Source organism: Argentina anserina, chromosome 1 (assembly GCF_933775445.1).
Source record: "Argentina anserina chromosome 1, drPotAnse1.1, whole genome shotgun sequence".
NCBI classification, from domain to species: Eukaryota; Viridiplantae; Streptophyta; class Magnoliopsida; order Rosales; family Rosaceae; genus Argentina; species Argentina anserina.
In genome coordinates, this window is record NC_065872.1 from 7,268,127 (window position 1) to 7,286,253 (window position 18,127).

Here is an 18,127-nt window from a genome sequence, read left to right on the forward strand (position 1 = left end):
GAGAGAAGAGGCGATAGCAACCATGGTGAGAAGGTCGGGAGTTCCAGGGTCTTTGATCGAGCACTTGTATTTTGCGCGCTTCATCACTTGGCCGCGTCTCGTCGACATTTCGGAGTGCTGCAATGGGTGAATTCATGATGGTAGTATCAAGCTATATGTAGATTAGAATGGAGCAGTCAACAATGTGTTTGGATTTCAGGAATTACCTGTGGCCTACGACGGTTGTTGAGTTGCTCAAGCGTGATTGGGCCGTCAGAGTGCCCTGTTTATATGCTTGGGAACTTTGACCTCATTCACTGATTCACCTCAACATTAAGGTTATATCAAAGATCAAAGATGAAAGATGAGAGTGATTGAGTCATTTGAGTGAAGGTGGATGAGCGAGATCTCCCTGTCAATCGTGTGTCGCAATTCACAAAAGAACATAAGTGAAGAGTGGAGATGCGCACTCTTCAATCTCTTCTTCGTCTCTGTCTTTGCGAGCGGCACAATCAATTTAGGTTTTTTTTTTCTTGGGCTAACATCACAGTAGTATTTTTTTTGGGCTCTAAATTTTTGCTTGGGCTTTAGCTCAGACAAGCCTTGGGCTGGATCCGCCACTGGTATAAACGCATTATGTACTCATTCGAACATTATTTAGTCATCTTCAAAGTTTGATAAAAAAACATGTTATAATTCTTTTTTTTTGTGTGTGTATGATTTCATTATCGTAGCTGTTGATTTAGCTAATTTTCTGATTGTGAAATTTTCAAGATTTTACTGCTTAATATGAGGTATAAAAATTTTCAAAAACAAAAAGGATTTCCATTGATTATTAGAGTATGGGCATTTCAGGAAAATCAAGGGGTGTAAATATAGTTATTTATAAACATAAATTAGAGGTTGTTAAGCAGGAATGTACAAATGTTATTTTTGGAGGTATGAATACTAGAAACATTATAATTCAATTACAATTTTATTTTCTTTCCTGACAATTTCTCAACCAAATTTTACTCATTGTAAATTTCATGCATTTGAACCCCACAGGCTGACATGACTAGGCCGGTTAGCAAATTACGGGGACATGACTAGGGTCTAGTGATCAAAAAAATTTATGCAAATTTCTCCTTGTCCCAAAGCCGGTTTGCAATTTGTATGAAGTTTTCTTAATTTCAGGCATGCATGGATTTGTTCTGTTCGTTTTTGTGAAAATTTTCATTAAAACAAAATTAAGAAAAATGAACCTGAACACTCCATTGCCTGAGATAAGAACAAATAAGCTTTAAAACCAAAACCATAATTTCAAGTGAACAACAAATTATCTTTAAAGTTTTCAAGCTCATGATCAAATTCCGCAGACGGCAAAGCTACAGAAATTACTTGCTTGCATGGGTGAAACTTGCAGCTTCTATGCGGTGCGGAAAATGTGAACATCAAACAGAAACTTTCTCTTCTCAGTCAACTCAAAGACACATACATCACCGTCTTTCAACTTGTGGCCTTGCACAAATTCAATCCAACCGCCCTGGAATCTAGCTCCTTTGCTAAATTGTAACTCAACCGGCCAATACTTGCCATCTGAACCCCACAGGCTGACATGACTAGGCCTCATATCAAGATGTTCCTTGACAAAAGCAGATGGTAACTTCTGATTGCAGAAAGGAAGAGCATCAACACAGTAAGAAGATTAATGAAAAATTGGATATGTATGAATCTCAGTAATACGAACTGCGTTTGCATGTTTTACAATGATATCTGTAGAAGGAATCATATAATTTTTATTGCAGAACAGTGCTCTAGACTAGAGAAACTTACAAGAAAAGGTTCATGGACATCTCTGTGAGTCATTGAGATCACGAAATGAGGTTCTACATACTTGAAGGCCTTAGCTCTTTGAAGAGCAGCTATATCATTTCCCGTGGCCTTTATTGGATGTATGCTCCTTGGAACACCAGGTCTTCGTTTTAAGAGTTGTCCAGTACTGGTCGAAACACCGACATCTTTGATGCTACTTTTGGTACTGGAACTTGATCTCTTTCTCTTGTGGGTAAGCTGTTTTGCTGATGAATATTCATCATCTTCATCTTCATCATTGCAGTCGCTGTCATCATCAGTATCATCATCCTCATTCTTACTATACTCATCATCTTTGATGTTGTCATTAGCGGTGTCAGTGTCTACATGCGATAGTAAGAGTGGAGTCAGTATATTAGCCCCTTTACTCTAGAAACAATTAGAAAATAGACATATCTTACCTGGTGGCAAGCTGGATTTTGCAACTACTTTGACAACTTCAAATGAAAGTTTATATTCATCAGTCAACACAAACACACACTCATCTCCAATTTTCAAATCATTGTCTTTTACAAACTTGGTCCAATTGTATTGGAATCTGGCTCTCTGTCTGCCATTGTCATATTTCAATCCCACAAGCCAAGTTTTCGTCCCACCAGGAACATGAAACTCAGCAGTATTAGGCTTGTTACGGAGATATTTCCGAGAAAATCCAGAGCACAAACACTGAAAACAAAAGGAGTTAAACAAGAATTCCATGGTGACAAATTTTTTGAACAAAGGATAATTTAGGTTTTGCTCTGTTAAAGAAAGCATCTTGTTCACACAAACATGAGAAGTAAGTGTATATATATATTAATTAGCATATAGTTGTCTGTAGAAAGCATACCAAACAATGACTCATAGAAGACTTCTGTAAGACCTTTCTGAAAGAACGGAGCATTTTTTCATCAGCTGCATGGTCAACATTCGCATCATGATGCCCGTTGTCATCTTTATCATCCACATCATCTTCATCAATGCCTTCGGGTTCATCCCAAATGGAAATCAGGCATATCCACGGTAATATTTAGACATATGTATGGCCATTTTATAAACAGCAACTCGAAAGATAGCAGATACTAACCTGGTGATGAGGTTACTACTTCTGTTCTGCGGAAAATATTAACTTCAAATACAAGTCCAGCTTCATCAGTTAACATGAAACTACAAACATCACCAACATTCAATCTATTTGCTCGAACAAATTTATTCCAACCACCCTGGAATCTGAATGTGGCTCTTTCCGTATCATATTTCATTTCAACAGTCCAAGCTCCTCCTGTACTCTCTTCCGAAACACAAAGGCTAACTATAACGGAATTGTTACCAAGATATGTTGAGATATTCATGGAGATCTCAGTTGACAGCCACTGAGCAAAAAAAGAAAAGTAAGATATACAGAACATGAAATTAAGAACATTAATTTTGGAACGGAAAAGGAGCTATTCTGATTAAAATTGCCTAACATTGCTTAACACTGACAAGATCTATTACTAAAGGACTTACTAGGGCATGTCTTTTGATATATGAAGAATACATGGTAACCAAGAAACAGGTTGGGTTTCTAGACTTAAATTCTTTAGCTCTCCGAAGAGCTGTAGATTTTCCACCAGTAGCCGAGGAGTACATCCCCATATGAACCTCGGTTGTTGGTTTTTGGGATCTTTGTGTAGTACTAGACTTGCCTCCTTCATCTTTTTCTGCAGAAAAAATCTTTTTCCCTGTTGAAAGATTAATGGCAGAAAACACACAACATCAATAAAGTTAACACATGCATATTGAGGTTTATTAATTTCTATTGTATTACCACCACTTGAAGTTGCTTCAAGTTTCTTCTTTTGAGTTATTAGAGGAGTAGCTGGTGGAGAATGATCATTTCCATAATTTTCTTGCATATTAGGACATTTGATAGGATAGTCAATCTCTGTTTTTGATTTATCAAAGATGTTAACTTTGAATCTTGAATTCCCTTCATATTGAAAAGCCAGCGAGTCATGTGACTGGAGGGAGTAAAATTTGGAGAACTCTTCCCAACCCTTTTCGAACCAAAAGTGACCATTGTGTCCTGTGACTTCTACTTCCCATTCTGCACCACATGGAAGCTTAAGATGTGCAGCCCTCGGTAGCTCTTTTCCATATTTCTCCTGATATTTCTTGACATAACATGTGGGAAATTTCTACATCAAACGAAGAAAAGAACCTAGTTTATAAGCTTTTCCTTTCCAGAAACATCTGATCAATAGCATGACTTACACATACCAAATTAATATAACAATTCGTAGCAGTGTAATATAATTAGAGAAAGACTGAGAACTTTAATGTTTGTAGCATAAACCCTATCATCTGATAATACGTACTCATAATAGCCTAAACTATATATACAGGGATTATGCTGGTTACCCCTAAACCCTAAACATCTGATAATAGCATAGCTCATAGATATCGAGAGAGAGAGAGAGAGAGAGAGAGAGAGAGAGAGAGAGCTGCTTACAAGGTTTGTTTCTTTAGAACAGCTCTCCGAAATAAACTTAATGAAACTGATATTGGTAGCAGAAAACTTTGGCCGTGGATCATTTTTCCGGCAAGGAGAAGCCATGGTTGAAAAGTGGAAGAGCTTCAGATCTAGCTAGATATCTTACGGTGGAAGAGAAAGCTAGGGTTGAGTAATTATTTTAACGTTACAGAGAAACTCAAACAGTCAATCCTTGAGACCAGCCAGTATGTTAGCTACCGTACTTAAAACGGAGCAAGTGCCGTTAAGATTATTGCTAACGCAGCATTTACCATTTTCCCTTTTCACGATTGCACATTAATTAACAGTGTTGCCTATGTGTCCATGGCCGAAAGAACACTATGATATTGATCATATCCTAACTAATATATTTACTATTTCCCTTCTTTTACGCCTCTGCTTTAGTGATTGGAAGTTACAAAATGAGAAGATAATTCACTCGAAGATATATTTACTGTATTCTCAATAACCTTATTCTATATACAAGCTCTATAATAAATGGTCATTGTCGATGAAATATGAAAACAGTTACATCAGGAAAAGTGAGTTACTTGACTTGAGGATGTCACGACCCCGAATTTTGAATGATAAAAATTCGAATTCGAAGCCATGAAAACTCTAAAACAATCTTAAATATATTGAAATCATCTTATCATAACAGTGTATCGAAAATGAGTCCACATTATGATCAGTCGACTTGAATAATACACAACTAATAGAAATGTAAAATTCACTCAATCCTCACCACAAACAGCAGAAAGAAATCTTCGACAATCTTCAGCGAAAACCCTCTAATTATGCTAATCTACACCTGCAGAACTATCCCCTACACCATCGAATATGTGCACTGGGATTGTAAACACAAACCCGGTAAGCTTTGCAGCTCGTACGAGTAACACAACAATATAACTCGCATAAAAATACAAAAGAAAAATACTAAAAACATTTAATTATAAATGTACTCATGAGTCACATGACGACCCATCTGGTTTTTCAATAATATCTGAAAATATAAGTTCTCATGAGAATCGGGCAACTCATCTGTTTACCCAAAATACATTTATAATACGGGTACTCATGAAACTCAGGTACTCATCTGTTACCCCTCATGCTAGTACGGCGCCAGACATTGGGCAACCATCTGTTACCCAATATCTAAAAATATGGGTACTCATAAGCCGGTAACCCATTTGTTACCTCTCATACCAGTACACCGGCAGACAGACTAGAGCTCTAACTACATCGTAACTTTCGCCCGGCCAAGGCTAGGTTCCTACATGCCAACACGTCTGAAGACATAAAAACACGTCTGAAGACATAAAACACGTCCGAAGACAGAAAACACGTCCGAAGACATAAAACACGTTTGAAGACATAAAAGCACGTCCGAAGACAAAAACCGTTTTAACAAAACCCAATGTTAAAACCATGTACAATAACAATTCACTCATGTTATTCTACTACAATAAGCGACTCTTGCTCAAATAAAATAAATATAGTTGTCAAAGTATAATTCATTTGAAAATAAGAATGTAACAGTATACAATATAGCAACCCATATATATGTATCGTATTTACCATTTATACACATACACAACCCACTATATTATATACATGTCATAGTTCGAACTTTTTAAGAAAACGTAAATATGAGTCACCGCCAAAAGGTAGACTGGTCATAGTGAGCTTTTTAAAATCATTTATTAAAATAGCGTTTTACTTACCCATGAACCGTAGACGATCAAGTTCACGTAATTTAAACCAAAACATATTTTTAAAATAATTTATATAAACTAGTGATACAACGACTATGGTGACAACTCAAACTAAATTCAATAATTATAATACTAGTTTGATCATGATGATCATTGTGAGGTTTACTCACCTTATTTCCTGCGTGCACCTTCCATGACACTGAAAGTAATTTCCTCACTCGTTTCGTCAGTCACCTAATAGCATGATAAAATGCTTAGAAAATGATACGTAAAATATCAAGTGAAGATTTTCAGTACAGTTAAATGTTGTTCATAAAACATTGTTCACATAACACTATTCATGTTTTAACTATTTTACTAAACATTGTTCAAAAGTACTGTTTTACTGTTTACAGAACACTGTTCATATTTACTGTCTATAGATTAATGTTCATAACCCCTGTTTACAGTTTTATTCATGAACACCGTTCATGTAGCGCCATTTTTTACCGATCGCCACCAATGACGGTCAAATTTCATCACCACAATCTAAATAACATTCCTAATAACTTTCTAGTTCACAACAAAGTCTAAATCAAAGCTTAAAACCTCCAATTTCGGAATTTCCGAAAAATCCCAAATCATGAACCCTAAAATTGAAATTTCTTGGTTCGAGTTCTTACCTTTCGATTTAGCTCAAAACCTTTGCAGGGGTTGCTGACAATGTGTCAAGGAGTTTGAGACCGGTGATGAAGCCTAAACTCGCCGGAGATCGCCGGAAAATTGAAGAACACAACTGGGTCACTGACGGGTATCCGGGTCGACTTCCGGGCTTCGATGCGAGGAAACCGGCGTGCTACTCCACGATCCACCACCACAGGGAGGCGCGCAAGGAGGAGACGCAACTATCTGAGTTGGCCCGGTTGCCTGAAACCGCCGGAGTCGGCCGAAAAAGTCGGGTCGGGTTGGAAGGAAATTTTCACCTCTAAAGGCGCGAGTGCAGAGAAAGGGGGAGAAAAAATGGGGTTATGACAGAGGAGTTGAGGGGAGAATTAGGAGAAACCCTAAGAGGGCGTTGGAGTTTCACAGAATCGTTGAGGGGTACGGTCAGAGCCGTCTCAAAACATCTGGAGGCCCTCTGCGAGATTGAACTATGGCCCTTACTTTTCGCAAGGTCTTATATAATATATCATTAAAGAAATTAGTTGTAATAACCCGATTTTTCAGGTTCAAATTGTATGAATTCTTAGAAATTTTTAAACTTGGAAAATTTAATAAATCGCATTTTTGGCTTCACGACGATGTCAAATCAAAAACGGAACCGTCTTCAGAAATCTAAATTGAAAAAACGTTACGTTTCCGCGACGCAGGAGTCAATTTTTACTCCGTCGCTCGCTTCTAAAAACTTCATTCACGAAAGTTATAGAGCTCGTCGATACGATCTCGTGGACACATCATCACTTTAATCGGACGTCGTATGTGAAAGTTATTATCGATGGAAGTTGGTTTCCGATTTTGGAAATTGTATAAAAGGGAATTTTTGGAAACTAGAGTTTCCAAAAACAGAAACCCTCTCTCTTCCTCTCTCACCCCGACTAGAGGTGGCAAATGGCCGACCCGGTCCATTTTAAACAGGCCAAAACTGTGCTCGGGCCGGCCTAATTATTTATCGTGCCGGACTCGGGCCGGGTCATTTACTTAAATATTAAGCCATGCCCGTCCCACGGCCCAATCCCATGTCGGGCCGGGCCGGCCTATTAGCATTATATGACACAATTAAAATAAAAAATATTATGTACTTTGAATATTTGTTTATATAACTATTTAGAGTAGTAAAATAAATAAAATACTACAACACATTTCATAATCGTATTTTTAAAACGTTACATAATAATGACGTTTTATTCAGTATTTTGATAATATTTGTGAAATATTGTAGTTAAAATAATGAAATAATCAATAGATTTTAATTTAAAAAGTATAATATTCAAGTTTAACAATCATAATTGTTTAAATATTGATATGAATAATATAAAATTATGTGTTTAACGGGCCGGCCCATGAATTAATCGTGCTCAGGTCGTGCTGGGCTAAAAACGGGCTCGGGCCGTGCCGGGCCCATGGGGCCAAAATATCTCGACTCGGCCGGCTCGACCCATTACAATAATAGGTTCGGGCTCGGGCCGTGCCGGGTCCGGGCCGGGCTCGGGTTTTTGGGCCCATTTGCCACCTCTAACCCCGACCCTTTCTCTCTCTCAAATAGCCTCCGGCAATTTCGCTACTCCGGCCTTTGTGGCCCTCACCGCCGGCCTCAAAGGCATCACGCGGTCCGCAGCAGCGGCCCTTGAGCTCGACACGCCTCCCCTCGCCGATGTGAAGCTGGCGCGACAACCTAAGGTTCCTGCAATTCCACCGCCGTTCAAGCTTCGTCGCCGGCGAGACCAGAGCAGAGGGACTAGCTCATCATCGCCGATCCTCATCGCTGAATCCATCTGTAAGCACATTGGAGCCGAATAGCGCCGCCGGCCTCACCCCTCACGAATTCAACCACCGTCGCTATTCTAGATTTTCCGGTGACTTCCCGGCAGTTCTAGGTATGTAAATGCTTTAATTCGACTGATGTACATGTTGTGTGGAATTTGTGGTGATTTTGTGAAGTTTTGGAGGAGGAGGAGGGAGTGTGAGGGGGGCAGGGGACGGCCTTAGGCCGTGGAAGGGTGGAGGAGATGAAATGGGAGAGTTTTGGGTGACGATGGGCGAGCTGCCACTGTGGGCGGCACGTGAGCGCCACGCGCGGCTGCCAGAGGTGGCGCGTGAACCCCACGCACCGCCATGTGCGGCGGCGCGCAAACAGTAATTTCCGAACAATAATTTTTGTAAAAAGTTATTTCTGTACAGTAAATGTAAAAAGTAATTATGTATAGTAAAAAAATATAAAAGTAAGTTACGTACAGTAAATATAAACGTAATTTACGTACAATAGTTATAAAAGTAATTTTCTGAATGGTAAATCAGTGATTAGTATTTACTGGAACAGTATTTACGATGGAACAGTAGATTGGTGTACATGAATACGTAAACACTATGTACATGTACAATAGTACATGAACAGTGATTACGTAAAAACCGTAAATTGCTGAACAGTAAAACAGTAGTACTTATTCGGCATTTAAGGTTTTACGTAACGTTTCTGACCACTTTTTATACAACTAGGTGATCGACAAAACAAGTGAATGATTTGGTTTCGATATTGTGGAAATTAAGTTCAGGAAAATAAGGTGAGTAAATCTCACAATAATGAGTCTACTTTTGGCGGTGATTCATAATTTCTCTTTATTTTAAAAGATCGAACTATGATATGTATATGATATAGTGGGTTGTGTATGTGAATAAATGGTAAAATCGATACTTATATATGAGTTGCTATATTATATACTGTCATATTTCTATTTCCAAATGAGTTTATTTATAGTACTGATATTTATTTTATTTGAGCATGAATCGCTTAGTTTTTGTACAATAACATGTGGGAGGATTGTATTGTACGTGAGTTTTAACTTGAGTTATGTTAAAACGTTTTCTGTCTTCGGACCTGTCTTCGAACGTGTTGGCATATCGGAACCTAGCCTTGGCCGGATGACAGTTACGATTCAGTTAGAACTCTAGTCTGTCTGCCGGTGTACTACATGAGGGGTAACAGATGGGTTACCTGCTTATGAGTACCCATATTTTTGGGATATTGGGTAATAGATGGGTTGCCCAATGTCTGACGGCGTACTGCATGAGCGGTAACAGATGAGTACCTGGGTCTCATGAGTACCCGTATTATAAATGTATTCAGGTAAACAGATGGGTTGCCCAATTTCTCATGAGCACTTATATTTTCATATATTATTAGACATCCAGATGAGCCGTCCTATGACTCATGAGTGCATTTATAATTAAATGTTTTTAGTATTTTTCTCTTATATTACTATGCGTGTTATATTGTTGTTTTACTCATACGAGCTGCAAAGCTTAACAGGTTTGTGTTTACAATCCCGGTGCACCTATTCGATGGTGTAAGGGATAGTTCTACAGGTGTAGATTAGCAGAATTGGAGAGCTACTCTGAAGATTTCGAAGTTTCTTTATTTCTATTTTGTAGTGAGGATTGAGAGGATTTTACATTTCCATTTGATATAATGCTTGAATTATAAATTGATTTTGTAATAATCGAATCGACTGAGATGCACTATCAACTCAGTTACGATACGCTGTGACTATAAGATGATTTCGTTTTATTGAGATTGTTTTAGAGTTTTTCATGGCTTCGAGTTTTGAGTTGAACACTTGAAATTTCGGGGTCGTGACATTAGTTATAAAATATTATTGTAAATTTCAGTTGCATACAACCAATTATAGATATAATTTTCTATTATTTTATTTGATTATAGTCTAACCATATCTTTTTCTCTCATTTATTTAACAACGTAACTATGATTTTCTTCTAAACAAAATATCTATCAAGTACAAATTAACAGGTGACAAAAGTATTAAAAAAATCAAGAATAAGTAGTAGGGAAAATAGTATATCTAGCCAACAAATTAAGAAATAAAGGATGAAGTTTATGATGAGGGATATTTGAACATATGTATCTACAAATTAAAGAAAAAGATGGAATGAAATATGGCCAAATGAATTAAAGAAATATATGTATATATATATATATAACCTCAAAAGAAAGTGAGTGAACCTTAAATTACCAAGTAAAACACTCAAAGTTTTATACAAAGTGGCCTAAGTGCATGATTAATATATGTACTGAGTATACCCTAACATTTTAGGGCCATGTGCGGTCGCTCTTCTCGCACACGTCAAGAGCTGGCCTTGGGTACGGTTACACGAATCCGTGCAGCACCACGACTCAACACACCAGTATCCACCGCCAACACAGGCCCTATTGTCTTCGACCAGTTCTGTCGTCGCCGTCGTTAGTAGCGCCGCCGGCAACCCACGAATTTCAAGCCAAATCCAAACAAAGTCGAGGGAACCTGCATGATATCAGAGAACCCATCGAAATTATTATTCAAAGAAAGTTTGGAAGTCAGACGTGCTGCCATTGAAACCACATATGCCTTCACCACTGCCATAGATCCCGCCACTCAAACTTGTTCTCGTTAAAAAAACTGTAAATCAGAAACCCTAGAGGAGGAGGTTTTAAAGAGAGTAGGGATGTAAATGAGCCGAGCCCAGCCGAATACTAGATTGTTCATGTTTGACTTGTTTTTATTCGATCGAGCCCGAGCCATGCTAAAATTAAATTTTTGTGCTTTATGTTCAAGTTTGGCTCAGCTTGAAAAAGATCGAGCTAGGCTCGGGTCGGCTCATTTTATTAGACAAAGTTGAACTCGAATCAAGCCGGCTTGAATTATATGAATTTAAAATTTTAAAATTAATAAATTAAAAAGAAAATTCAAAGTCTAATGTGATAACATCATACAAAAACATTTTTCTTTGTAATAAACTAAAAATAACAAATCAAAATCGTTATTTAACTTAAAATCTTTAACTAATTATTGTAGAAAGAAATATTTTAGCTCTTTCAAACAAATATAATATTTTTAATATTATTTCTTATATAAAAATTATACTTTATATATACTATAAAAGTTAATAAGTGAAGTTTAATTAATAAACGAGCCGAACTTTTAACAAGTCCGAGTTAGCTCGCGAGCTAAACGAGTCGAACGAGCCGTATACATGTTGTTCAAGCTCAGCTCATTTTCAAGGTCAGACTTAATATTAAGCTCAAATTCGGCTCATTTAACTTGATGAGCTTGAGCTGAACATGCTAAAAGCGAGCCGAACATGAGTCGAGCACGAACGGTTCGAGCCTACTTACAGGCCTACAAGAGAGGCTCTAAGTCCCTAACTTTGTGGATTCGAAGCTTGAAATTCCTACATACCAATTTCAACGAAGGGACATCAAGAGATCCGTCGGTTATCAAGTTTCTCTGCTTTTGGTTTCATGAATGCTACTCTGCTTTTGCTTTTGATATTCACTGGATGCCCATTTTCAGTTTTACATGTTACCATATCTCATGACCTAAACCCCTAAGTGTATGATCAAAGCTAAACTGCATCCTCTTGAATACAGATCTTCTTGAACTATAGCAAAACAATGGTTCATTTGACGAGCCATACTTCTTATCTAAAAATGTGAACTTTTAGTACACTTTCATTCATCTCCACAAGCTCAAATACGCAAACATCTCCTTCTTTTAAACAATGTTCCTTTGCAAAAAGAGGTCAACCATCACATAACCTGCCTGCATGGTTGCCATTGTAACGACCCCGAAATTTCGAGTATGAAACTCTAATTTCGAAGTTATGAAAAACGCTAAAACAAATCTCAATAAATCGAAATCGTTTTAATGTCACAGTGGATCATCACTGAGTTCACAATACAACTCAGACAAACCAATTATTACAAACCAAATTTATAATTCAACATTGCATCAAATGGAAATGTAATAATCCTCACAAATTCTCACACAAATCCACAATAAATCCTTACCACAAGATGGAAAATGAACGACTTCGAACCTTCAGAGATGTCCTTCGATTTCCACTAATCAACACTTGCGGAATTATCCCCTATACCATCGGATTGGTGCACCAGGATTGTAAACACAAACACGGTAAGCTTTACAGCTCGTATGAGTAAAAACATCAATAAAACTTGTATATCATCATATACAAAAATCCACAAAAACATCAATTATAAATGCATTCATGAGTCAATGGACGGCCCATCTGGTTGTCCATAAATATGAAAATGAAAGTGCTCATGAGAAATTGGGCAACCCCTCTGTTTACCCAAATGCATTTATAACACGGGTACTCATGAGCGCTGGTACACCTCTGTTACCCCTCATGTAGTACACCGCCGACATTGGGCAACCTCCTGCTACCCAACATCCAAAAATATGAGTACTCATGAGCCGATAACCCATATGTTACCTCACATGCAGTACTCCGGCAGACAGACTAGAGCTCTAACTGTATCGTAACTTTCGCCCGGCCAAGGGCTAGGTTCCGACATGCCAAACACGTCTGAAGACTGGTCCGAAGACAAAACTCGTCCAAAGACTTCAATTACGTTCGAAGACAAAAACTCGTCCGAAGACAAAATGCGTCCGAAGACAAAACACGTCTGAAGACATCACACGTCCGTAGATAAATCACGTCCGAAGACAATCACGTCCGAAGACAAAAACATTTTAACAATCTCCATGTTAAAACCACATACAATAATCATCATGTCATATTGTACAAATCAAATCACATGCTTGATATATAGTCTCTTCATCAAAATGACATATTCACAACGAAATCATAACAGTATATAATATAGCAAACCATATATATATGTACCTATTTACCATTTATACAAAAATATATATATATACTCTACTATATCATATACATGTCGTATTTCATTCTTTAAAATTCTGCATAATCTTGAATCTCCGTAAGGGTAGATTCGTAAATGTGTGAGATTTTACTCACCTTATAATCTCGTGCGTAATTCCACAATTTCCGAAAGTAATTCATTTCCTTGATTTATCGATCACCTTGAAAAGATAAGAAAAGAATTTAGAATCATTACGTAAACCTTTAAATGCCGAAACAATAATAATATGTTACTGTTCAGCATTCATGTATTTACTATTCATGTATTTCTGTACAAATACACATCAATTACGTATTCATGTACGTGTACATACTGTTTGCGTATTTCTGTACGTATGAATACTATTCAAATGTAAATAATGTCTCAGTAAATCATAATTACTGAATTACCCTTCTGAAATTACTTTTTACATTTATTGAAAGTAATTTACATTTATATTTACCGTACATAAAATAAATTTACATTTACCGTACGTAAATCACCTTTTTACATTCACCGTCGTAAAAATAAATTTTTACAATTACTGTCTGAAATCACTATTCACGCGCCACCGCCGGCAGACCGCGTGTGGCGCTCACGCGCCACTTACTGTGGCAGTGCGTGGGGCCCACGCGCCGACACCAGGAACGGCGCGTATCACGCCACCGCCGGCCCCAATCTCCTCCTTTTTTCCCCCTCTTCCTCCCCACGGCCTCACGCCGCCCCTAGGTCACTCCACGCCCCTACATGCGCCGCCTAAGGCGACGGAATCTCCCCCCCCATCCTCCACCCCTCCTCCTTCGATCCACCCTCAAAACGTCATCAAATCATCAAACAATCACACCAATCCATTAAACAAGCGAAACACTTACCTCGACGAGCTCGAGAACCACCGGTGGTCGCCGGAGATGGAGCTCGCACGGTGGAGAAGAAAACGCGGCTCGGGTTGCAGTGTGGGGGTTCCCGGCGGCAAGGAACGGCGAGTCAACTTCGGGGTCTGCTGCGGAGGTCCCTGCGGTGCTCTAGATGCCGGCGGTGAGCGACACGGCGGGCTGGAGAGAGAGATCGCCGGAGATGGATTTTTGAGAGAAGGAAAAAGCGAATCGGGGAGAGAGAAAGAGGGAGGGAGGCGGAGAGAGAGGAGAGAGAAGGGATTTCCAAAAATGGAAACCCTAATAAGAAAAAGTCTTTTTTATACTCATTTCTAAAATCGGAAACTAACTTCCGACGTTAATAACTTTCACGTCCGACGTCCGATTCGAACGCGTGATGTGTCCACAAACTCGTATCGACGAGCTCTACAACTTTCGTGAAAGAAGTTTTCGCAACCGAGTGACAAAATAAAAGTCGATATACACGTTGCGGAAACGTAACGTTTTTCTAAATAAACATTCCGAGAACGTTTTCGTTTTCGTTTCAAAATGTCGCTAACCACCAATTGTCATTTTAAATTAATTTCACAAACTTAACGAATTGAAAATAACTCGATAATTAGTTCTGAAAAATTCGGGTTATTACAGCCATTGGGGACCAAATTTACAGGCCAAGATCTATCCTCAACCTGAAGCTTCACGGTTTGCCTCTTCCTCTTAAAGAAAGTCTTGAAAAAGCTAGCTGGTACATTCTGCACGAAAAGAGGTGTTTCAAAATAAAAGTTTGGTGATGTCATTTAGAAATCAAACCTGAGCAAGGCCGTATGAAACTGTTGTGAAGGACCATACCACATGGTGTTTCATCTTTTTGATTGATCTCAGAGGGCCTAAAAAGAAGGGATTCTCCGAGACGAATTTGTTGGCAGCTTAAAGACCAACTCTTGAAGCCCTGAAAGATGAAGAAGGCTTTTGATTGTTCTTAGCTATTAAAAAAAATTACACATAATCAGTTATTATCCTTGACTTGAAACTTGAAAGTAGGAAAGTTTTCAGTTTAGTGTGGATCGGACTTGATGAATGAAGTAGACACATCAATTTCATGATTCATAATTGATTCACCTTTAAATGTAGGCCTTCTCTCTTTGACTTGATCAATTGCTCCTCTTCCATACCCTGTGCACATATTCCCAAAACCACAAAGAAATTAACAGATTAAGTACTCTGATTGAGTCATCAATGCAGAGAACTTATGAAGCACAAATTGACATTTCTACCTGGTGAGAAGGTGTGATCTGTAGCTTCTATGGTGGGGAAAAAGAAAACTTCAAATAAAAGTTCATTGCAGTCATTAAGCACAAAGACACAAACATCCCCAACTTTCAGATTATTGTCCTGTACAAAAAGTGACCAATCACTCGATAATCGAGCTTTTGAGTTGTTATGATCATACTTGAACTTCACAGACCAAGTTCTTCCAACCGATACTCTAAGTATGGCAATTCCAGCAGGCAGCTTGGAAAGATGTCTTTGCAAATTTATATGGAATTTCCTGAAACATAAAATGGACAGATAAACTTGTAAAAACACATATATCTGACTGTTCTAAAGGAGGAAGTGGCGGATGTCATGCTAGTAGGGGTGCACATAAACGTCTTACAATACTTCCAGAATGGATATGAGAGGGCTGCATGGCCATCTTGAGATATGGTTGATCAGATGTGAAATCATTTGCCCTTTCAAGAGCTATAGCTTTCTCAGTTGTAGTCAATGGCTCCATCCTCCCAAGATTCTTATGGCATTTTTGCCTTGGGACACTTTCAGGCATAGATGAGGATCCAACATCAGCTTTGGTGGCGCATTCAGTTGCTCCTGTTGAAGATTAAAGCCAATAGGATATTACAATTACACTGATAGTAACACCGTATCTTATTATTTGTTTTTATAGAAAACTTGTATCCCACACATTTAATTTCTGATTTAGGATCGTATGCATCACTTCATTTCGTAAGGCATGTATATTGAGTATATGAATCAAAAGAATAAGCTAAACATGTGTTGTGTAGAAGGCAGAGTTAATGGAGCTTCAAAAACAAACCTATTAGAGCGAAACAGGTTACTTACAAGTTACGATGGTGGTAATGGTAAATGAACTGTCTGAAGTCAAACACTGGATATATATTCCTTACCTTTTATTTCTGCTTTGGAGCAATGTGAATCTTTGTTTGTCATTGGCTTCATGTCATGAGTGTTCTCATTTTCGGAAATCAGATCTTGTCTACCACTCAAACTTGTTCTCATTTTCTTGTAAGTAGGGAGAAATAATAAAGAATGTTCCCTTCTTTTTGGGCAGGGAGCCAAGTCTTCCACAATTTCAACAGATAAATCATCTTCATCAACAACTTCAATCTTGGGTACTGTCAAGGGATAATCAATCTCTGTGGCACTCTTGTCAAATATATAAACTTGAAAGTGAGAATTCCCTTCATATCGAAAAACTAGGAAACTGCCATATTCTAGAGAGCAGAACCTAGAGAACTCTGGCCAACCCTTTTCAAACCAAGCCTCACCATTGCGTCTTGTCAATTCCACTTCCCATTCAGAACCACTTGGCAGCTTAAGACGTACTAAATTTGAGAGATCTTCACCAAATTTTATGAAGAACTTCTTTGGAATTGTCTGCACAAATGAATGTATCAATCGCTCATCATTAGAAAAGAATTAATAATAACGTGTCAATCTATAGATTAAATGAACTTTTTAAGAAAATTGTGGGAAAGCAATGTCTAATATTTTTCATCGCTTTGAAATATAAATACTGAAATAGTAATGAAAAAAGTAAAGTCTTGCCCAAAAATCTTATTAACAGCAAATCGGAGAGAATGAACCGAATCAGACGCTCACACCCTCGTTTGAATTGTATTGATTGTGTATAATAAACAAAATTCACATGCAATCCTCTCTAGAACATATCATTTATCTAAAGCAATTATGCTTTGCACTTTTGCAGCAATATTCATACTTCAGATGGATCATACATATGCATAAATCACTGGGAAACAGAACAAATAGGCCAAACTAATCCACTATAAGATAAAAAAGAAGTAGATCATGCATGCATGAGATAACTGACAATAACAAGTTCAGTTAGACTAACAAGAGAAATCCTTCTCAAAAAAAGGAAAAATGAAAAATAAACAGCAAGAGTAATATATTGATTACCAGTTTGTAGTCAGAAGAAGTGTCCTCCAGAATAATCTTGAAAAAATGGGGACTTGTAGCGCAAAACGATTTCCGGCCAAGAGAACCCATTGCTGAACTTTCAAAAAGGCTTCATTCGGTCACTGGTGTATAGAAGGAGCTAAAGGAAGAGCAGTTTCTGAAGGTTTTAGTTTGAGTTTTCTTGTATTCCCCATAAACTATCTCAAAGACCGATTGAAACCATCCTCTCATGTGCAAGAAGAATGTGTCTCGGAACTCAAAAGCCAATGCTTAATTGCATGTTTATTTCAACCTTTCCATGTTTTACAGCTTTCCAAGAAAAACCCCTTTAGTTGAAATAATAATTATCTTCGAAGTTTTCAATCAAAGCTGCAAAAGATATTTGAAAATGACCACAAATCAGGTAACATAATCGTTTGCTAGATTTCTTATTCCACAAGCCAAGTGAAAAGAGTCACTGTTCCTATAGCAGCATGCATCAACTCAATGCCTTGGAAATGATTTAAATCATGAAACCTTGAAACCAGGTAAATTAAGAGATAAGCGGTGGCAGTTATAATATGGTCAATCCTAAAAT

General features: G+C 37.9%; 2 protein-coding genes across 2 annotated transcripts; both read right to left on the minus strand.

Moving 5' to 3' along the window:
* Positions 1-1,387: 1,387 nt before the first annotated feature.
* On the minus strand, positions 1,388-4,432 carry LOC126800865 (B3 domain-containing protein LOC_Os12g40080-like). The gene is made up of 8 exons (XM_050528288.1): positions 4,307-4,432; positions 3,623-3,992; positions 3,322-3,536; positions 2,900-3,185; positions 2,663-2,796; positions 2,235-2,499; positions 1,795-2,156; positions 1,388-1,627 (listed from the first exon to the last, which is right to left on the minus strand). The coding sequence occupies exons 1-8, from the start codon at positions 4,409-4,411 to the stop codon at positions 1,388-1,390; spliced, it is 1,977 nt and encodes a 658-aa protein (XP_050384245.1). The 5' UTR covers positions 4,412-4,432.
* A 10,826-nt stretch (positions 4,433-15,258) lies between these two features.
* LOC126800875 (B3 domain-containing transcription factor VRN1-like) lies at positions 15,259-17,646 on the minus strand. Its single transcript, XM_050528300.1, has 6 exons — positions 17,551-17,646; positions 16,518-17,007; positions 15,989-16,200; positions 15,606-15,843; positions 15,451-15,504; positions 15,259-15,314 (listed from the first exon to the last, which is right to left on the minus strand). The coding sequence occupies exons 1-6, from the start codon at positions 17,638-17,640 to the stop codon at positions 15,259-15,261; spliced, it is 1,140 nt and encodes a 379-aa protein (XP_050384257.1). The 5' UTR covers positions 17,641-17,646.
* Between the last annotated feature and the right edge of the window lie 481 nt (positions 17,647-18,127).